Source organism: Octopus sinensis, linkage group LG7 (genome assembly GCF_006345805.1).
Source record: "Octopus sinensis linkage group LG7, ASM634580v1, whole genome shotgun sequence".
NCBI classification, from domain to species: domain Eukaryota; kingdom Metazoa; phylum Mollusca; class Cephalopoda; order Octopoda; family Octopodidae; genus Octopus; species Octopus sinensis.
In genome coordinates this window covers 37,505,303-37,528,466 of record NC_043003.1, presented here as the reverse complement: position 1 = coordinate 37,528,466, position 23,164 = coordinate 37,505,303, and the positions used below count along the sequence as shown (strand labels likewise).

Here is a 23,164-nt window from a genome sequence, read left to right as displayed (position 1 = left end):
TATTCTCTCATGTATTCGATAAAGAAAACAAACATATATTATGATTTTAAAAAGTATTATGTAGTGAGTATATGTGCATATGTTTAGCTGTATGTGTATTGCTTTACAAAAATATATTTATAGATTTCTACCAAAAACTTTATAGACATGTAAACACATTATTTTATATACACGGTATTGATTACATGTCTAAATATTTACAGATCGTGTTTATCTTATATAAATATAAACATTTGCGATCCTTTTTTTTTATATGTATATTTATATAATCCTTAAACAGTTAATTACTTTATGACTAGACAGATTTTTGTGGATTTGTATATATGTATATAATAAGTGTGTGCGTTAAATCAAAATAAACAACCAGGTGGTTGTTCTTTGTTGTTTAGCCCCAGATCAAATTTATCTGAGTAGAACGATGGTCAAAGATATTGCATTTGTGAATTTCTCAACTTAGTTGTATCTAAGATTACAGTATCATATGTGTTCTCTGTTTCAAGCTGGTAATGTATGATTTGAGAGAGATTTTGCTGCTATATCTAGCACGCCGTGAACATATGAGGAAACTCTTTGCCTCTCAGGCGGATTATCTTTATGCGGCTTTTATTTTTGTATATCACTCATTTGTTTATGTATATTTTTGACTTCATACTTTTTCTTGGTATATATTATATAAGCAATTTATATAAATTTATTCAAAATTATATCTATAGTTATATCGGTTAATATAAAGCGTTACGCCTATCAGAAAATCAAAAAAAAAATGTGTGTAATAGGTGATTTTCTGATAGGCGTAACGCTTTATATTAACCGTTATATCCATAGGATAGCTAGTAAGTCAGGAAAAAATCTGCAGTCAACGTGCCCTCATTATACTTAGATAAAGGGACTAGGCTGAAAAAGAGGGTGAATGTCATTGTCTAATACCGAAGGATTGCCAAGGTAAAGAAATAGACTGGGTGTAATGTTAATATAATATAAAGAACCAAAATTCCCGGACGGTTTCATGTGAAATCATACATCTCTCAGCTGAAAATGAAAAACACTGAAATTGTATATACATACCATATACTTACAACACACACGCACTTATTTATTTATATTCGTGTTTAATTAACATGCACTCACATGATTCATTACGGACTGAAATCTGTTTATCAAGGTTGTTGCTGTTTAGACGACGATTGTTAATAATTCTGAAAAGTTCCACTAATATATCCTGATACAATGGTATTGCTCAATGTTTAAAGTTTTAGGTAAAAGTGTTGTTACTTATGCCAGGGAGCTCTTGTCGGTTGTTTGGGTTCTTATAAATAACAAACCAAAATTTTTACGAATCGCATCCATCCAGTCGTTCGGTCCCCTAAAAATAATAACCAAATTTCTCACAAATCACGTGAAACCGCTCCTCCTGCCACCCAGAAATAAAAATTACATTTCTCTCAGCTCACAAGCTTCATGTCTGAGCTGAATAATTTATGTTCTCTATTTTTCAATTATAATTCTGAATGCTCCTCCTTTTTGTTTGTGCACTTAAAGTATACAGTAGAGCTTAAGGTTTGAGAACACGGATGGAATATTCACGCATAAAAGCATGTGTTTATTACGTATTTGTTTATTTATAGAGTTCATAGATAAATTCCTGTTATCTATGGTGACAAATCATATGTTGGAGCTTCCCTGCTGTCGCTTAATCTTGCAATTATACTGAAATATTCGAAGCAACCACACTTAACTACCTTATTAAAAAAGGAAGAGCATAATTGGAAAATATAGTCTTAGATCAGGTATTTTTTCTAGAAGTGGGAGTTTTGAGAAATTGCTTATTATAGATAGGTACATACCACCGAAAGAATAACTCAACAAACATTGTGTGTTTAGTAGAGAAAACATATTATTATTACATTAAGCAAACCATAAATATTTGCTCGAAAGTGAATAAATGAGATAGAAAAATGGAAAATAAAAATGTTTAAATTAAGAGCTGAACTTTAAAAAAAAAATTTTTTTTTACAGAATCCCACGTTTTCCGCTATGGAGATTCCGATTCTGAAAAAAATTTTTTTCATAAATTGCAACTTCAAAAATTTAATCCCTCTCTCCATCTTCCCATTTCTTCATTTTTCACTTATTTCGGAAATTGTTTGTAAAATTTCAATTTCTCCAAAAAAAAAAAAATTACCTCACCCCCTCCCCTCCTGATTCTACGGCTTTAGCCTTCAAGCAGGTTATCCCATGCTAGAAATAACAGCCAAACCACACAAAACTGCGACTGAAATTTTGAAGTTGCGATTAAAAAAATTTTTTTCTCAGAATCGGAACCTCTATAGCCGAAAACGTGGGATTCCGTACAAAAAAAAATCTTAAGGTGGGGAGGGGTCCGTTTACGTCTCTGCTATGTGTGCCGGAATAATGCCTTTATAAGTTTGTTTAATCAAGGCTAACTTTGCACTATATATACAGGGGTTGGACAAAATAATGGAAACGCCTAAAAATTTCAAACAAATTTATTTTTATATGGGGTAGGACTGCCTTTGGCAGTAATTACAGCTTCACTTCTACGAGGTGTGGACTCGTACATAGTTTGAATTGTTTCCAAAGGAATTTTTATCCATTCTTCAGTTAAAACAGCCCCCAGTTCTTGTAGTGATGATGGTGGAGGATATCGACTCCTTACTTGTCTTTCTAAAATGCACCATAAATGTTCAATAATATTGAGATCTGGGGACTGTGGTGGCGAGACAAGATTTTCAACTTCACTAGAATGTTCCTTGTGCCACTCAGTAACAACTTGAACTGTGTGATTTTGTGCATTATCATCTTGAAAGATTGCATTTCCCCCCAGAAATAGTTCCACAACCATAGGATGAATTTGATCAGATAAAATGCTTAAATATTAATTCTGCCATGAAGAGAAACTATTGGGCCAGTGGATTTCCAAGATATAGCCCCCCCCCCCCCCCAATCAGATCATCGCAGATTCTCCATGTTTTGCAGTTGAAAGAAGGCAGTCTGGATCAAATGCTTCTTATCGTTGTCTCCACATGTATACTTAGCCGGTGGTTGGAAATAAGGTAAAGGATGACTCATTCGAGAAAATAACATTCTTCCACTGCTCTAGTGACCAATTCTGTAGGTTTTTACTCCACTGTAAAAACTTTTTAATGTTTGTTTTTGAAAGTAGTGATTTTCTGAATCACTACCGTGACATCCAGCTTTGTGCAGCTCCCGGTGAACAGTTTTTCTGGAAACTGGGTTCTCGAGGTGGTCATTAAGCTCTGCAGTAATTTTGGGAGCTGTACTTTTGTGATAGTTTCTGACAATCCATGTAAGAGTTCGATGGTCACTATCTGAAAGTTTTGGTTTTCTTATAGAGTTTTGTTTTGATGAAGTGGTTTCTCCCTCTTTCTCAAAGTTATCCTCTACAAATTCGTACCCTTTTGTTAGTGTAAAGGCTCATGATTACCGGAAGCTGTATATAAGAGATAAGCTTTAAGTTTTTTTTTATATCCTGGTTTCGTAAATAATTTTCTGTTCATAAAAGATTTTCTGTCAAATCTTCATCACTATTTAGTTTAGTCTGGATGTTGACTGATTGATAAAATTGAGACAGTGTATTGTTTTCACTGCACTGGAATTAAATGTGGTCTTTCAGTCAAATGCTAATTTTTATCTTTAGAAGTATCCAGCAAAAAACATAGAAATAATTTTTTATACAATATAGAGTTCATATGCATTTATTTTTTTTTAATAGTTTTTGTCTGTTGTACATGGCTGTCACAAGTCCTCTAAAACTGTAGAGAAAACATAGACCTAGTGACAATGGCAGAGGATTTATTTTGGAGAGGAAGGACTGATGGAAATTAGTGTGAAACTTAATGGGGGTAGGCAGAAAGGATTGAATTGGGTGGGCCAGAGTGGAAGGAGCTAAAGATCACTCATCTCTAAGGGATAGTAGTTGCTGTAATAGCAATAGAAGTAGTGAAGAGACTATGCTTTTTAGTTAGAGAGACGTGGTGTATTACATAATTTACTTCATACACTAATTATTAAACTACTTGATGACCTAGCCTCATCAGTTAATGTCTGTTTTCCATATTGGCATAGGTTGGACAGCTTAACAGGAACTGATAAGCTAGAAGACTGCACCAACCTTTATTGTTTGCTTTGGCATGGTTTCTATGGCTGTACCCTTCCTAATGCCAACCACTTTACAGAGTACACTGGGTGCTTTTTTACATGGCACTGTCTGATTGAGGAAAGGAAGCATGTTTATGGCTATTCTCAAAATGAGAACACAATTAAGTTAAAATTGCAATGCTTCAATTGTTATAGCTCAAAAATGGTTTGGAGAACAAGTCAAGAAAGATCTTATAGAATTAATACATGTACTGTATGTAATTTTACCTTTCTCTATTGATACTTGCCTGAGGCTGCCACTGGTTGTACGATACTAACTTCCTCTTTTCAACTGGTTTAACCCTTTACCTATATCTGGCCTAAATGTTCTGCCTGTTTTATGTACAAACTGGCCAGATCCAACATTTCACACCAACTCTATAATGTCACAGTAAAAATAAACAGTCACATCATTGAAATCTCTAAGCTATGAGATAATGTATGATTAATTCAATGATTAAGACAATGTAAATAAATGAGCGAAAGATCTTATAGAATTAATACATGTACTGTATGCAATTTTTCCTTTCTCTATTGATACTTGCCTGAGGCTGCCACTGGTTGTACGATACTAACTTCCTGTTTTCAACTGGCTTAACCCTTTAGCTATATCTGGCCTAAATGTTCTGCCTGTTTTATTAACAAACTGGCCAGATCCAACATTTCACACCCACTCTACAATGTCATAGTAAAAATAAACAGTCACATCATTGAAATCTCTAAGCTATGAGATAATGTATGATTAATTCAATGATTAAGACAATGTAAATAAATGAGCATTAAATTTGACAGAGTAATCTGAATACTAAAGGATTAAATTAAATCTTTCATTAAACTTATGTTAATTTATGTTTCAAAATCCAGCTTAATGACAGTTATTCTCCTAAATTCTTCAATATTTTAAAAATTGAAACAAAGGTGGTGTTGTACTCTACAACTAATGTTGAATGATTGATCTTTCTCTCTCTCTCTCTCTCTCTCTCTCTCTTTTACTAGTTAGATACTATGACTTTTACTTATTAGACGCTATGACCAAGCTGGGGCATCAGCTTGAATTTTAGTTGGTACTTATTCTATTAGGTTCTTTTGCTGAACTGCTATGTTATGGGGGATGTAAACATACCAACACCAGTTGTCAAGCAGTAAGGGGAGAGAAACACAGACCAAATACACACACATAAATATAACTGTAGTATAAGGCACTTGCCTGAGTGTCACATAGTGGGATTGAACCTGGAACCATGTGGTTGGGATGCAAACTTCTTACTACATGGCCAAACCTGCACCTAAAACAGTTGGGCTTGTTCAAGATTCGAATCTGGGACCTCTCATACCCTAAGCGAGAATCATACCCTTAGACCAGGGGTGGGCAAACTTTTTTGATCGCGGGCCGCACAGTGCGTCTTTGGAATCTTGGCGGGCCTCATTTATAAAAATCAAGTGAAAATATTGTGAATTACCGTACAGTTACGAAGTATCTGCATAGAAGTTGGGATTCATAAAAGCTCTCGGCGGGCCGCATGAAAACCTATGGCGGGCCGTAGTTTGCCCACCCCTGCCTTAGACCGAGTTGCTAGATGATGATTGGAATATTTTTAATTCAGTTTGAAACTGCTTGGAAGGTAAATACAACTAGTGTAAATACCTCAGTGTAGTGATCAACAATCATTTGCAGCATAAGGATTTCTTAGGATCAGACGTAATGATAATGCTGGGTTTCTTCATTTGTCACAAGGGCAGCTGATGTGCTGCTACTTTGTGGCTGGTGGGCTTAAAATGTAGCCCAGTTGAACACTATCAACTCTTGGTCCATGGTGCCTTTAATAGAGTTCACTCTGCCGGTATTTAGGTCAGATCTTCAATTCTGATAACTTTCTCCCTTTCTCAAACCCTCCATAAAAGAAAGAAAAAGGTCATATCTGTTCTTTTCTCATCAAGCAACTAAAAGATAAAAACAAAAGAACATCAGAGTATGAATTAGAATTAAACCAGTAAATATAGGATGACATTACCCAATGTGACCTTAAATCATAATGAGGCTTTAGAGTATGTGGTTGTGGTACATTATGTATTGGGAAATGTTCTGAGTTCAAATCCTTCAAGAGTCAACTTAGTCCTTCATTCTTTCAGGACTGATAAAGTAGATACCATTGAAATACTGTGGTCAATGTAATCAATAATATCTCTTTGTGTCTGTTAATAATTATTAATACTGTTCTACAAATGTAATTCCTCAAAGCTGAGTATTCTGAAAGCGCAATATAGTTGTTTAATTCCAGATCAACTCTGATTCTATGTTCTGAGTTCAAATTCTGATAAAGTTGACTTTACCTTTCATCATTTCGGAGTCAATACAATAAGTATCGGTTGAACACCAGGGTCTATGCAATCGCCCGAACCCCTCCCCTATAATTGCTGGCCTGGTGCTAAAATTAAAAATCTTATATTATTTCTGTATGGATAGACTTCATGCTTCTTGTGCATTTATATATTGTTCTATATCTACTCGTTTTACTTGTCAATAGTTTTACGGTAATTGAAGCAAGGCAATGTAATAACTACTCTATCTTCTCGTTAACTCTTCATGGTACTGTGCTCATGCTTTAACAGCATGCTCTACTTATCTACATTACTCATGTCACTGTGATGGCGAAATTGGACCATATTGTTCACAAACCTGATTTGTGTCACTGTGTATTTTGTCTGATAATATGATCAAACTTATGAACTCCAGACGGAGGTTGTTAGGATAGACTGAATTGTTCGTAGACCTAATTTGTGTCACTCTACTATCTGAGAATATGAACGACCTTATGGACTCCAGACGGTGGAGTTCATCATATTTGTTTTATAGACATTTTTTTTACACCTATTACACTTGTTTTTTGTTTTGCTTTGGTGGCCGGGTGTTAAAGTAAACATTAGCCAATGAAAGTATAGATAGATAGAGAGAGAGATTTCTTTATTGGCCACGCAGGGCTAAACACAGAAGGGACAAAATACAAAGTAGAGCTTTTCTTTTTGGGAAGAAGAGAAGGGAAAAGGTGGTGGTGGGAATTCCGTTCAAAAGGGATTGTGAAAAAAAAGTGGGGCCGATCAATAGGGATCGTGTATCACAGAAATGTCAATGTAAAAAGGGAAAACAGATTAGGTTTGTTCGTGGATAGAAAAGACCACGGGAACCTTGGGCAATAGTGTCATGCAAAAAGAAAACACATTACAGTAGGTGGGTCTCTTTTTTTCTTTTGGTTCATAGGATTATGCTCAAACTGGCTCCATCATTCACATGTGCCATCTTTGCCACATTCATCCATCTTTTTTTTAAACATTCACTAGACAAAACTTCCCTTTCTACTCTCACCTTCCTCTTCAAGTGATCCTTGTAGTTGATGAGAGATTGACCAGACCTTTCAGACGCGTCCACCATACACATTCTTTTGCCATAGCTACAAGTACTATGAAAATGGCTCTTCCTTCTCGTTTCAAGGACGGAGGCATGACAATATTCACGATAGACTCGGTTGATAAACTGTCTCGTCCCACACGCGATAGCAGTCGTTCGACACAGGCCCACAGGTCGGAAATGGTTGGACATTGTACGAGTGCATGCAGGACGGTTTTGTCGCTCTGACCGCATCTCAGATAGGTCGGCCCCGTGTTTCTCGAGCCATGCCTGTAGAGCTTATCCCGAACGGGTAGCGCTTCTCGATAGCACTGCCAGGCCAGGGATCTCTGGAAGTTGTCCATAGGTCGTCTTGAACAGGCGGGTCAGGTATTCCTCGTTGACGCCCAGGTTCGTCCTGAGATCGTCGTCGTACCTCCCCTCGTATCTTTTCCTTTTGAATGGCAGATGTCAACACAATTTCTAGTTAACTAAACACTTTTAAACTTTGTATACTGGTAGAATGTGTTTATAAAACATCATTTTTTCTTGGCTTTATTGAGAAAATTCTATAGTTTGTAAGATATTTCGCCAGAAAATCCGAGCATTTCAGCAATTTTAACCAATCGATTACCTCCATTCAACTAAAATCATTTGCTGCGTCTAAAACTGAGACAACATCCTGTAACTAACCCTAACTTTTTTTTCTTAATTGTTACGCGTGTAAAAAAACCCTGAAAGCAATGGAAAATGATTTAAACTATTAACAAACAAAATAATTCTATAATTTTATACACACGCTTTCCGTACGTATATGGAATTGTTTAAATCGTTTTCCATTGCTTTCGTTTTTTTTTTTACACGCGTAACAATTAAATTAATTTAACAATTAAGAAAAAAAAATTAGGGTTAGGGTTAGGTTGAGGGATAGTGACAGGATGTTGTCTCAGTTTTAGACGCAGCAAATGATTTTAGCTCAAAAGAGAGCATAGGATTGGTTAAAATTCGAAAAATTAAACTACGTTAAACAAACAAATTACAATTTTCTCAAGAAAGCCAAGAGAAAAAAAAGGCGAAGTTTCGCATGTCGTAGCACAGATTTCCGTCGATTTCCGTAAAAAAGTTTTATTTTTTTACATAAGTAATGAGAGCGAAAGAGACTAAGAGGAAGCGATTTTATGACGAGAAGGTTTCTCTTTGAAATCGGCCTGTGTGTGTTTGATGGGGTGTGGGAGACAGACAGTATGTTGTGTAAGTGAAGTGCTTCTGTTAGTGTGTGCGAAGAGACAGAGAGAGTAATGTGTGAAAGAGAGAGATAACTGATTTTTTACTCGGTGTATGTGTATATGTATGTATGCATGTATGTGTGTGTGTGTGTATGTATCTATGTATGTGTGTGTGTGTATGTATGTATGTGTGTATGTATGTATGGTCGATTCAGTGTAATTTTTTACTCGGTGTATGTGTATATGTATGTCTGCATGTATGTGTGTGTGTGTATGTATCTATGTGTGTGTGTGTAAGTATGTGTGTGTGTGTGTATGTATGTATGTGTGTGTGTGTATGTATCTATGTATGTGTGTGTGTGTATGTATGTATGGCCGATTCATCGTAATTTTTTACTCGGTGTATGTGTATATGTATGTCTGTCTCTTCGCACACACTAACAGAAGCACTTCACTTACACAACATACTGTCTGTCTCCCACACCCCATCAAACACACACAGGCCGACTTCAAAGTGAAACCTTCTCGTCGTAAAATCGCTTCCTCTTAGTCTCTTTCGCTCTCATTACTTATGTAAAAAAATAAAAGTTTTTTACGGAAATCGACGGAAATCTGTGCTACTACAACCGAAACTATGCCAAAAAGGCAAAAAAAATGTTTTATTTTGACACATTCTACCAGTATACGAAGTTTTAAAGTGTTTAGTTAACTAGAAATTGTCTGCCGTTCAAAAGGAAAAGATCCAGCTGTTGTTAGTTTTATGCACAATATTTCTATATTGTGTCTCTTTCTCAGCCTTAAGAAGCAGAATTTACTTTGTAATACATTAATTTATTCATTAATTGTCAACATATTCAGTTATAGGAGTCGCTGTTTTAATATCTAACAATTAAGAGATCTGCACACTAAAGGCGCAATGTCTCAAACGCCGTCTTAAATAAGGGAGAGAACTCCTCCATCTCATGATACGTCAGTGTTAGAATAATCAGGAATATAGAATTACGTTAACCTGGCATTAAGAAAGAAAGAAAGATAAAAAGTAAAATAAAAAATATTGACCTGTGAGATTGTAAAAGTAGCTAAATTTAACGGGAATAGTATGAGATAATTCTTGACACCATCTTGTCAATGGGTACTTTTAACTTAATCAACGTTATTTTTTTTCTACTGACAATTACTTGCAGATGTTTATGTTATTCTCTGGCTGTATCAATCTCATCCATTTTGGATGCTGCCTATCTTGCTAAATTATAAAAGAAACGCATTATTTATAGTTTTTTTTAACATAATTTTTTTCACACTTGTGTAGGTTGGCTTTTGTTTTAGTGTGAAATGTTTCTATAGCTAGTTACCCTGTCTTACTATTAAATTCTAAATAGGGAGTGGAAGTTTATATACCAGAACAAAAAGAGATTATGTTCTTTGCTTAGGGTCACAAAACGCATTAAGTACTAGAATCATCATACTGTACCCTTAGCTATTAACTGTTTGTGTCTTTGTAGGTATCAAGCTGTTGTACTCTTGGATATTAACTATGACTGGGTCTACAGACATCAAGCTTTTTTTTATCCCTTTTATTTTTTACTACAAGTGTTTACTCTAAATGGGTCTGCAGGCGTCAGACTGTTAACTCTCTGCTCCTGGTCTTTGAGTGTGACTATTAACCTTTCCTGAATAGGATGCCAGTTAAAAACTCCAATAACTGTTTCTTGTAGCTTGATCAATTGAGTCATATTGTATCAAGTGTACTGCACACAAATATACAACAATACTTACAGTGGATTTGAACTTGAAGCCTTTGAATTATTAGTTCAACAAATATATTGCAATGTAAATGATCTTATGGTTTGCAATACTAACTTCAGGAAACCTGCCAGTCACCTAATCACCTACTGTTCTGGTAGACACATTAGCCAAATTGACTACATCCTCACCAGAAAAAGAGAAAGATGGCTGCTTATAAATGTCAAAACCTCCCCGGGTGAAGAATGTACCCAAGAACATAGACTGGTAGTTAGTGACTTCAGGATCAGGGCTAAATGGATGCCCAGAAGACAACCAGCATAGAGGAGATTATTATATGGCGTAGTGGTTAAGAGCGCGGGCTACTAACCCCAAAATTCCGAGTTTGATTCCAAGCAGTGACCTGAACAACAACAACAATAATAATAAAAATAACATCGAAGAATACCTTAGGAATGAGAACCCAGGTTTGAAATTCCCCTAAGACACCTGAAGAAGGCTGGAGGGTATATCAGCCGAAACGTTGTGTTAACAACAAACAAGACGAGAACAAATATCCATCGAATGTAAATAATGTACATAATTCTTCATCTCTTAAATATAGAACTATATCATCATTGTATGTTTTCTATCTATATTGTTAAGGCTTATACATATATTTTTTATCTACTTTCAGTACTGCTGTCTATTGTGACAGCAAAACCACAGCAAACACCACCAATACCAGACTTTGGCAAGCAGTATGGTTTGATGGGAACATTGTCTTTACCCTATGCTGAACTTAATGAACCAGTTATTGCATATGTTGATTTAATAAACAATCGCAGCAGAATAAACTATTATCATGGTAAGTTCTTCAGTAGATTGTTAATTTGTTTTTATGTCTGTTTTCCCATGTTAGCATAGGTTAGATGAATATAATGTTGAAGCATTGTTTTACAACTGGCTGTTTTTCCTGCTTTTCAAATAGAGCATCTCTTATCCTACACATCTTTGAAGCCAGTAGACAATTTATTGATAGAGGAAATGACAGCAACATTGCCGCTTGTTGACCAGCAATTTTCGGAGGCCTACAAATGTGAAGAAAAACACATATGGCGTATGCATGCACACACACACACACACACACACACACACACACACACACCACACACACACACACACACACACACACTCACAGGTGGGATCTTTTAGTTTCACAAGGGCTTCTATTAAAATATATTTGCTCAAGGTCCATCTAGGGTTCTAGTAAAATATACTTGCTCAAGGTGCCATGCAGTGGGAGTAAACATGAAAGCACATGATTGGGGAGTGAACTTTTTAACCACACAGCCATACCTGCACCTATATACTTATACGTAGGAGTGGCTGTGTGGTAGGTAGCTTGCTCACAAACCACATGGTTCCAGGTTCTGTCCTACTGCATGGCAACTTGGGCAAGTGTCTTCTACCATAGCCTCAGGCCAACCAAAGCCTTGTGAGTGGATTTGGTAGACGGAAACTGAAAGAAGCCCATCGTATATATATGTATATATATGTATGTATGTGTGTGTATAAGTTTGTGTGTCTCTGTTTGTACCCCCAACATTGTTTGACAACCAAAGCTGGTGTGTTTACGTCCCTGTAACTTAGCGGTTTGGCAAAAATAACTGATAGAATAAGTACTAGACTTACAAAGAATAAGTCCTGGGGTTGATTTGCTCGACTAAAGGCGGTGCTCTAACATGGCCACAGTCAAATGACTGAAACAAGTAAAAGAGAGTAAAAAGAGTATACATACACCGCCATCATCATCATCATCATATTTGCAACTGCTTTTTCTCAACCGTTTTTTTCCCCCTTCATAATTTTGCTTCTTTCATTCTAGTTCGTCCTTTGCAATTACTCTCTCTTTAGTTATATTACAGTATATAGAGATAGTGTAGAGCTATGAGGATCCCATTTGTTTTGTTGTGTATAAGGTAATTGCACTAGTACAGGTACCATGATAAAATGCAGTCTATAAAGTGGTTGGCAAATGATTTCAGGGGTCCCTTAGTCATGTACTGTTGGGGACATGACAACACCCTGTGCATTCTGTAAGTTGGTTGGTTGGTGATAGAAAGGGCATCCAGCTGTAGAAAATGTCAATTTCATAACATTTCAAACCAGATGTGGTACCCCAACCTGTCTCAGGGGACAGTTATTTCTGTATAACAGCTGACTTTGATTGTGGCAACCCATCCAACCCATGCCAGCATGGTGAGCAGATGCAAAGCGGTGATGATGATGATATGTACATACGTGGTGCTGGTGATGTTGGAAGTCAACTCATGGCTGACTAAGCCCACTTCCTAAACTCAGTGAACCTGTGCAAATGTTTTGTGAGTTCAGGAAGTTCCTACACATGATTTTGTTTTGCATGGCTAAAGTGTTGCACAGCATTGAGCCCACTTTTTAGTGCAATCAGTTATAATAGTAATGGCACAACAGTGGTTGAGACACTCAGAAATCGACTGAACTTCAGGGTTTTTGTTTTTATAAGAGTTTATTTTCTCCAAGAAAGAATTTCAAACCACCTTACTGGCACTTGTGCCCGTGCTAGTAGGGTGCCAAGAGCACCATCCGAGCATGATCGTTGCTAGAGCGGCTAACTGGCTTCCGAGCCGGTGGCATGTAAAAGGGCACAATTTGATCGTTATCGTTACCAGTGTCACCTTACTGGCACCTGTGCCGGTGGCATGTGTAAAAAGATTTGAGTGAGGTCATTGCCAGTACCGCCTGACTGGCCCCCATGCCGGTGGCACGTAAAAAGCACCCACTACACTCTCGGAGTGGTTGGCGATAGGAAGGGCATCCAGCTGTAGAAACTCTGCCAGATCAAGATTGGAGCCTGGTGCCAGCCCTCAGTCAAAATCGTCCAACCCATGCTAGCATGGAAAGTGGACGTTAAACGATGATGATGACGATAATGATGAACTAGAGGTCTTTTACTCTCAGTGGCTCACATGTTTGTTAACCCTAACAGCTAGGCTACTACTCCTGTCAGAGTAGATCTGGGAACAATAATGAATAAGTGGTAGCTCCAAGATCCTCAAAAGCCTGGAAATCTTGTACTAGAAGCTCATTACTGGATGCAGTTTAACCCTTAAGCATTCAGATTATTCTGTCAAATGTAAGGCTTATTTATTCACATTGCTTTGATTTCATTGTGAATTATCTCATAGTTTTGAGATTTCAGTGGTATGATTGTTTATTTTAGGACTAAGAGGCTGGACCTGGCCAATTTAAATGAAAAAACAAATTTGGGCTGAAATGAATGCTAAAGGGTTAAAATAAAGTAGAATGTTTTGACTGGATATGGCAGGTTTAAATGCTAAAAAGTTAGTCCTACCCAGGACACACACACACACACACATACAGTTAAATTGGAAAGTAATTTTAATCTCCTATCATACTAGTTTGTACCAATCATACAGTCGAGTCAGTAATTCACTCAACTCATCATTTTATGTTATCGTCAGAAATGATGGATTCATGCCCTAAACTAAAAATTAAGAACCAATTACCATGCTGATTATAATTCTAACTCAATTCCAGGGATTGTGTCTATGCTTATGCTTGGAGGAAAAGGTGATTATGGAGAGGCATACACTTTGGCATATGTGACCACTTACAATGATTTCAATAAGAGATCTTGTTTTAAAGTAGATGGCACTAGTGATGGAAAAATTGTCCCACAAATAGCCTTACCAGACCTCTCAGATTACAAGGTAAGTTTGAGTTTGTTGTTTGTTTTGTAATATTTTTTTCTATTATCTTTCTACTTCACCACACTTCTGTTAGCTGAAGGTGATCATGGATGACTGAAGCTTATTCTATTTTTCATGGTGTTGAGAGGCTGTTCACTGGGCCTCAAGTTATTTAACTTTGCTTCTGTGAACCTGTTACAGAGCAAAGCACTACTGGCTCAGTTCTAATCCTAATGAAACCAACTTTGGTTTTTATTCTTTCAAATTTGCTATAATAAAGTACAAACTCAGGGCTGTGGATTTGTACAAATTGGTAGAGCATTGGATGAAATGCCTTCAAATGTCTGTTTCAGCTCTTTGTGTTCTGAGTTCTTGGGTGGTAGACTTAATCTGCCATCTGCATTATATCCCCATTTGGTACAGGTCTCCAGTTCATGGATAACTAACTCCCATGAATGTCAGAGGTCTTGATAAATAGAGTTGTGGATGCTGACCTATCCACCTGGCCAAGCTGAAAAAAAAATGGAAACAAAAAATATTTCACTAAATTCCTGTCAGTAGTATGCTGCAGATGTTTAGTCTTTGTTTTTTTTTTTATCTAACTAATAAAATAATAGAGTAATAGTCACATAGTGATTTAAAAAAAAAAACTATTTGTTTTTAGCATTCAATGAATTACTTTCTGTATTTTAGCATTTTGGCACTTATACATACATGTATGAGGTAGTATCAAAAAGTTCCTGGACTAGTTCTGTAGCACACCAACAGGTGGCAGCACCTGGTTGTGTGTGGAGTGTAAGCTAGCAGTGACCTTCATGAGGCAGTGTGCTGAGTGATATCAATGTGTTTACTTTGCAAGTTGTGAAACTTGTGTTTTTGTGATCACGTGTATGATGTAGTCTGTGATTTTAGGTTGTATGCAATGCTTTAAGTGGCATGTGCTCTTCAAAAGCGGAAGAACATCCCTGATAGACAATGTGTGATTTGGAAGACCTGCCACAAGTGTCACCCCCACCCCCCCGGAAATGTGGAGAGAATCCATCAGCTTTTGCATGAGGATTGTTGGAGGACAATTAACGACATTGCTGATGTTGGTCTGTTGTATGGGTCTGTGCAGGCAATTCTAATGTCTGAATTGAACATGCGGCATGTCTCTGCCAAGTTTGTCTCCTGCCTGCTGACCACTGAGCAGAAAGAACATTACATTGAAGTTTGTCAAGATCTGTGTCAGCCTGTCACTGATGACCCATCCTTCATGTTGAGGATAATCACTAGTGATGAAAATTTAGTCTACAGGCACAACCCAGAAACGAAGCAGCAGTCTTCACAATGGAAGAGACCTTGATCCCTATGACCGAAGAAGGCACGACAGAACCACAGCTCAATCAAGAGAATGTTAATTCTTTTTTTTTTGTTTCCGACATCTGCAGTTTTGTGCATAAAGAATACATCTCCCAGGGCCAGACCGTCAATCGAGAGTTCTACTGTGATGTTTTGAAGTGTTTGAGGGAGGACATTTAGCAAAAGCCACTGGAACTATGGAGCATGAAGAAATGGTTTCTTCATGACAACAATGCATCCTGTCACTGAACTCACCTCACTTGTGAGTTTCTTGCCAAAAACAAAATGGTATTGCTTCCGTACCCATGCTATTCACCAGATTTAGCACCTGTGGGCTTCCATCACTTCCCCCAGGATGAAAATGCAGCTTAAAGGTTGCTTTTGTCAAGATCCAGAGTGAATCACAGGAGGGCTTGGACTTGCTTATGGAAAATGACTTCCAGGCCCGGTTCCAAAAGTGGCAAGAACACTGGGACCAGTGTATTGCTGTGCAAGGTGACTATTTTGAAGGAGATGATGTTAAAACCTAGGTAAATAAGTTATTTTTTATTAAACATAACTAGTCCAGGAACCTTTTGATATCACCTTGTATATATCTTTACAACAAGTTTCTTTCAGTCTACCAAATTCATTCTGAACCTGGAACCATATGGTTTGGAAGTAAACTTCTTACCACCCAACCACACTTGCACCTATATACATGTCTCATGCTATAAAGCAAGAATCTGCTATACAATTGCAGCTATAAACCTAATCACCTTCATAATGACTCAAAACTATTGTTCTAAGACAAATTTTACAATATTTCATTATTATTAATTATTTATTTTTTATTATATTTTTTCCTATTTTTATAGTTCATTGGTAGAAGCACTTACATTGATTTCCGGATACAAATATTTGAAAAAGTTGAGAAAATAGGTTCAAAAACAAACACGTACACTATGTGGGTGACGGATGATTCACAGTATCCACTTCGTTTTGAAATGATGGGTTATGATGCAATGTTTGGTTCTCATTATGACAAATACACCATAAACTACAAAGTCTTCAATAAAGGCCCACCAGATGAGAGCCTCTTTGTTATCCCATCAAGTAAGTATTTTGTGCTCCATTTCTTAAAACAAAAAAAAAACCATGCAAACAAATATTTAGCCTAATTTCTTTTTCCTGGTTTTAAATTGATATTTTTCCTTCTCATGTTAGCATGGATGGAATTATTTTTGCTGTACTCTTTACTTTAAATTTGGAAGTCTCTGCCTACTGAGGCACCATAGTTAGTTTTCTCTGTGCCATGAGGCACATAAGACTGCAACGTGATCTTTCCAACCAGCTCTGTTTTCTGCCACTTTTTTTAGTCTCATTCCAGCTTCTCCACTCTTCTTGTCTACTTTCCTTGTCAATGATCCTAGTTTTAGGGCACTCTACTGCTCTTTTCCTCTCAAGCCGTCACTTTAGTGCCATCATAGAATCGCTTTCTTAATCTTGTCTGAGGATGTGTCTGATCTAGTTTCCTATTGAATGGAGAGTACAAAGAACAGAATATCCAAATCCCGGAGAGCATTCTACAATTTAACAAAGGTGTGGAGAAGTAGAGGTACAGGCTGCAAAACAAAGCTAAAACTATTCCAGACATTGATCTGATCAGTATTACTCTATGGATGTGAAAACTGAAAAGTGACTGAAGATAAAACAATTGATAGGTTCCAGTTCACATGCTTAAGAATACTTAGCATTAAATGACTGCAAAGTGTCCCAAATGACACAACTGAGACACTATAACTCTAAGGTTAAATAAAGTATTGGACTACTAAAGTGTTGGTGAAAGCATGTTGCCTTATACAGGTTAGTGTGTGACACTCATGATAGTAAGATTGAAGTTTTATGTTGTGCTCTTGAGCAAAACGCTTCATTTCACATTGCTCCAGTGAACTCAGCTTTAGTTTTGTGGCCTTGGTCACTTATATGCCATGGAAGCCAGGTAACCAGCTCTGGGTCTTAGGACTGGACACAATACTTTACTACAATGTGATTGGTAGTCGGTATGCTACAGTGTGAAACTTTCTCTAGCACAGAGCCCACCACTACTGCCACTGTTCTGTTTAATTGGTCTGTGCCAAAGGCAGGAAGTAAATCTTTTATGCATCAGACAATCCTGTATCTTTATAAGATGTAAACATCATTAGTGATTAACTCTATTTGCTTGAAGGAAATTATTTAACCCCCAAGTCAGTCTTAATTGAGCAGACCTTTGATCAAAGGCATTCCACTTGTCAGTTCTTTTATTTTAGGTCTATGTAGGACTACATTATCCAGTATATCCACTCCTTTTCCAAGATAACTTGGTGTGTAATTTGAGTGGAATTTAATGGGTGTTTCTAGCAGGTTGATCAACCACACAGTGGTGGTTCTTTTGTTGGTTCAACTCCAGAGAAATGTTTATTCAAGCTCTATCCATTCTAGGATTTAAACTCAGAGTTAATAAATCCCATGGCAGTTATACAGTGCTCATGTTGCACATATTCGGGTTATTAATTTGGAGTTATGTGGACTCGACTAGGGAGACTTAGGTAGGGAAACAGTGCAAGTATGATTGTTGAAATAGAGTCCCTTAAGACTTTGAAATCACTAAGCTAACACTTTATTGATTTCAGCAGAGTTAGCCCTTGTGTAATGATGCAGACACAAATTTATTAAATATACTATATTTTAAAATTCTTCCTTGCTTCCAAACCACATGGTTCTGGGTTCAGTCCTACCTGATGACACCTTGGGTAAGTGTCTTCAACTATAACCTTGGGCTGGCCAAAGCCTTGTCAGTAGATTTGGCAGATGGAAAGTAAAAGATGCTCATGATATATATTATGTGTGTGTGTGTGTGTGATGTATGTATATAAAAAGACATGAAAAATATGACCTATCTATATATATATATATAATTAAAAAAAATGTACGTTTGTTCATTTACTACATGTTATTTTAATTATATATATATAGGTAGGTCATATTATTTATGTAACGCACACACTCCTTAATTTTTTACCTATATATATATATATATCTGTGTGTGTTTGTTCCCCACTATCACTTGACAGCTGGTGTTGGTGTGTTTACGTCCCTGTAATTTAGTGGTTCAGCAACAAAGACCAATAGAATAAATATAATGCTTAAAAAAAGTCCTGGGTTTGATTAATTTGACTAAAAATTCTTCAAGGCAGTGCTACAGCATGGCCATAGCCTAATGACTGAAACAAATAAAAGATAGATGATTCTCATCTAACAGTAATTTTAGCTACTCATGGTACTTATTTTAAAGTTTGATGAACTGAGACAGCGAGTCTTGAGTATCTTGATCATATTCACAATATAATGTCGAGGGTATTCTTTTATTTGTTTCAGTCAATTGATTGTGGCCATGCTGGAGCACTCCCTCGAAGGGTTTTAGTGGAACAAATTGACCCCAGAACTTATTTTTTAAGCCTAATACTTATTCTATTGATCTCTTTTGCTGAAGCGCCATGCCTGTATATATAGTTTACAAAAACAGACTAGACCATCTCTGACTTTGAAGTCCTACACTTTCGTTTTTCATTTTTATGATAGCCATGAAGTGTACTGGATTCCCTGGACCTGGTGACAAACACTTAGCATCCATGAACCCCATGTTGGAATTGGTTAACAGAAAAACTTCCTATGTTGATGATATGTTTGAGGAATTTAAGCAGAAACATAGCAAATCCTACAATAATGAAAAAGAGCACAGTAAGCGCAAACACCACTTTTTGCAAAATCTTCGGTAAGTTATGTTTTGCTTCTTTTTTTGTTAACTTTGTTGTTTCTGTTTGTTGTTACTTGCACTACTGATGTTGTTGTAGTTGTTTGTGTTGTTGTTATCCTTTCTGTTACTGTGAGTGTTATTACCAAATCTATATATATATAAAACTCAACTTGTGTGTCTGTGTGTTTAACTTCCCAGCACATCTCCTCCTAGCCAACAAATCGTAGAACCACCAAAAATGGGTCACTTAAAGTTTAGGCGAATGAAAATTGAACTGCGCTGTTTCTGTTCTGAAATTCATCTCGCAAGTGCAAAAATCAATAATGTGTTTGTTTAGGCCTTATCCCATGCATTGAATAGTGAACTTTACTCAGTCAGCTGTTTGACGTGAACTGTGTTCACCACATGTGCAAGCATGCGTAAATTGCATGAAAAATAAAAAATCAAGATATAAAAACGAATCGCCATAAACATTGTAGAAATTCGGCAAAGAAATGAATTTCCGGGATGTAGCCTGGAGGGTTTTTTCATATTAATCGTTTGGACTTTGTGAACACATACCAATTGTTTTCATAACATTTTTAACGCTTTGAATTAAATGTGACCATTTTGGAAAGCCGGGCAATACTGCTGGTATTACTATAAAAATGTTCACATTGCCTTTATTGTTCCTACTGTGTTGATGTTCATCTTCCAAGGTTGATGAAATATATACCAGCAAGTACTGGAGTCACAAAAACAAATACACCCACTCTCCAAATTTTTGGCTATGCTGGTGTCACATAAAATGTACCCAGCACACTCTGTAAGGTGGTTGGTGTTAGGAAGGGCATCCGGTCATAGAAACCAAATCAGACTGAAATTTGGTGTGGCTCTCCAGCTTTCCACCTCTGGTCAAACCATCAGCTGATGCTGGCATGGAAAACAGATGTTAAATGATAATGATGATGTCAGTGCAAGAAACAATTATCATTACCCAAAATGAGGAGAGATGATGTGGGGTTGAGAGAATGTGTAGTGTCTTCTTCACCTCTGTCATAGTGCTGGCTGATAGAAAGGGACTCCAGCCATAGAAATGAATTTGTCTGTCCTTGTTTGTTCCCTCTGTGTGTAGCCCCTTGTGGGCAGTAAAGAAATAAGAAATGACTTCAAAAATTGGAATGTACAAATTGATATATAGTCCCCCAACTCATCTAGGAGGGCAGATGAGACCCCTGGCCTTACCATGTCTGGTCAAACTGTCCAACCCATTCCAGCATGGGAAACGGATGATGATGATGATTGCTCATTATCATTACCACCACCACCACTGATAATACTATTAATAGTGGGCTGTAACCCTTTCCACCATTTTTAAAAATGTTTATCTACTACTGATTTGTTTCTTTCTCTTTTCAGTTATATCGACTCCAAGAATCGTGCTGGTCTCACTTATACTCTGGCTGTGAATCATTTGGCTGATTACAGTGAAGCTGAACTGAAAGTCTTGCGAGGCTACAAAAGCTCCGGTCAGAAGAACAATGGCCTTCCATTTGATGAAAGTCTCATTCACGATTCTTCCATTCCAGAAAGTAAAGACTGGAGGCTAGAGGGTTAGTGTTTCTCTCTCTCTCTATTATCATGATCATCATCATCAATTAACATCTGCTTTCCATGCTGGCATGGATGGAATGGTTTGACAGGAGCTGGTCAGGTAGAAGACTACACCAAACTTCTGTGTCTGGTTTGGCATGGCTTTTACAGCTGGATGCTCTCCTAACACCAACCACCCTGCAGTGCACTCTGCGGAGTGGTTGATGTTATATAGATGTGTGTGTATTTATTCAGCAGAAGCAGCATAACTCAACATGGTAATGAGTTTTGTGCATTGGCACTTATCAAACCTATATATATATATAGGGTGGTGGGGGGAGCGCAAAAGTAGGCATACAGTTATGAAAAAAGAAAGCATGTACAATACTCCTTTAGTTTTATAAAAAAAATAAAAAAAGTTATAAGTATTATTATAGTTATTATAAATGTATTATTATGATTAATGACACTAAAAATATCAAAAATGAGTCTAACTTTTAATTTTTTTAATAAAAATAAATGAGTATTGTATGGGTTTTCTTTTTTCATAACTGTATACTTACTTTTGTACCCCGTGTATATGTGTGTGTGTGTGTATGCTTGCATCAGCAAATTGTCTATGGTTTTTGTGCCTTCAGAGCTGTGATCCCATACTTGAAAAACTAGTAAGGGTATCCAGTTGTAAAACAGTACTTAAATAATGTATTCATCTAACCCAAGCTAACATGGGAAACAGTCATAAAAACAAATGGAAAGAAAATATTTATTATGCAAATCAGCAGAAACATAATTAGAAATATTTATAGAATGAGGAAAAGAAATAAACCAAAACATTAGTTTATGAGCAAATATTAGTCCACAAGTAATATTTTTACACCTATTTTCAGCAATACGGGAGGCTCTTCTTTGCATAATTGCTTCTAATTAACTTTTTTAATGATCCATGCATTACCTGTGTTAACAATGAATTTAAGTATAATACAAGGAATTAGACACATTCTTGACTGTGGCCATTAGTCCAGCACATTGACCTCACATCCTTCTAAAACTGACCTTGGTGTGATTTGAACTCTGAAATATGATGTAGTAAACTCTAGATATTCTAAAGTAGCAGTTTCTGAAATAGAAGCAACTTCAGCTGTTCAGGAAGTGTTGGTATTGCATAAGGGTGTGCGTACATGAGCGTGTGTTTTAGTTAGTAAAGACAACCGTAAGAGGTAGGTGTTTTGTCCCTTTGAAATTTCCTGTCTTGTCATTTCTATTTATATGGTAGGGATCACTGAAAATGAAGTGTAGAGGTTACGTGTAGCTGTAGACTGACGCTTTTGGGAATGATCATTCTAAACTATGTAGGGAAAGCCTCGAGATATTTTAACCAATTTTACATAATTTTAAGTTAATTTTTTTTCTTTTCATTTTCTATATGTTCTGACGATGAGGAATAATCCCATAAATATTCATTGAATGGGAATTTAGACTTGAAATTTTAATAGAATCGTGAAAAAAAAAAAAAGGTACCTCCCCATTCCAAGTTTGTCTAAATAATTTTATTCTTCAGTGGTTATTTTAATTTTGCTTTGGCACCAAGAAGGGGATTTGGCTGTAAAAATATTTCCTCAAAAAGTTTAATCCAACTTGTCCTAGCAAGAAAAGTTGAATGTAAAAATGTCACTGATGATGGCATCTTGAAATTAATTTTATTGTTTTTATTTACCCTTTATTACAGGAGCTGTAACTCAAGTGAAAGACCAAGCTGTCTGTGGATCTTGTTGGAGTTTTGGTACTACAGGAACAATTGAAGGAGCATATTTCTTGAAGGTGAGTGATTCAATGAATGATATAATAAAGTTTGTAAATTTTAGAGCCAGTTCCTTTATCAGAAAGAGGACAACTTTTAACTGTTTATGCTAGCACTGAGACAGTGTGATTGAAGAAAGTAGTAAAGTTTGACCATATTATGACCAAGTAGTTCATATGAGAACCATTGTGTGTATAGCTTTAAATTTGAATGTTTTTTTTTTTTTTTTTTACCCCACTTCTATATGTCAAATATACTTAGAGTTTACATAAATTCTGTTGCTTGAATAATATAAGATCTCTTTCAATCAAATGTGATCTATGCAAGCATGAAAAAGTAGATATCATAATGATGATAACAATTGATGATGATATTTGTGTATGTTGCAATATACGTTTTTGAAATATAAAAACA

At 36.5% G+C, this 23,164-nt stretch overlaps 1 protein-coding gene across 1 annotated transcript in view; it reads left to right on the top strand.

Moving 5' to 3' along the window:
* The window catches only part of LOC115214061 (digestive cysteine proteinase 1), a 32,377-nt gene that overhangs the window by 251 nt on the left and 8,962 nt on the right, over positions 1 to 23,164 (top strand). Inside the window, exons 2-7 of the mRNA XM_029783103.2 lie at positions 11,207 to 11,377; positions 14,110 to 14,282; positions 16,460 to 16,697; positions 19,206 to 19,398; positions 20,779 to 20,972; positions 22,679 to 22,770. Coding sequence (XP_029638963.1) covers positions 11,207 to 11,377; positions 14,110 to 14,282; positions 16,460 to 16,697; positions 19,206 to 19,398; positions 20,779 to 20,972; positions 22,679 to 22,770 — 1,061 coding nt within the window. The remainder of the gene's footprint in view (positions 1 to 11,206; positions 11,378 to 14,109; positions 14,283 to 16,459; positions 16,698 to 19,205; positions 19,399 to 20,778; positions 20,973 to 22,678; positions 22,771 to 23,164) is intronic.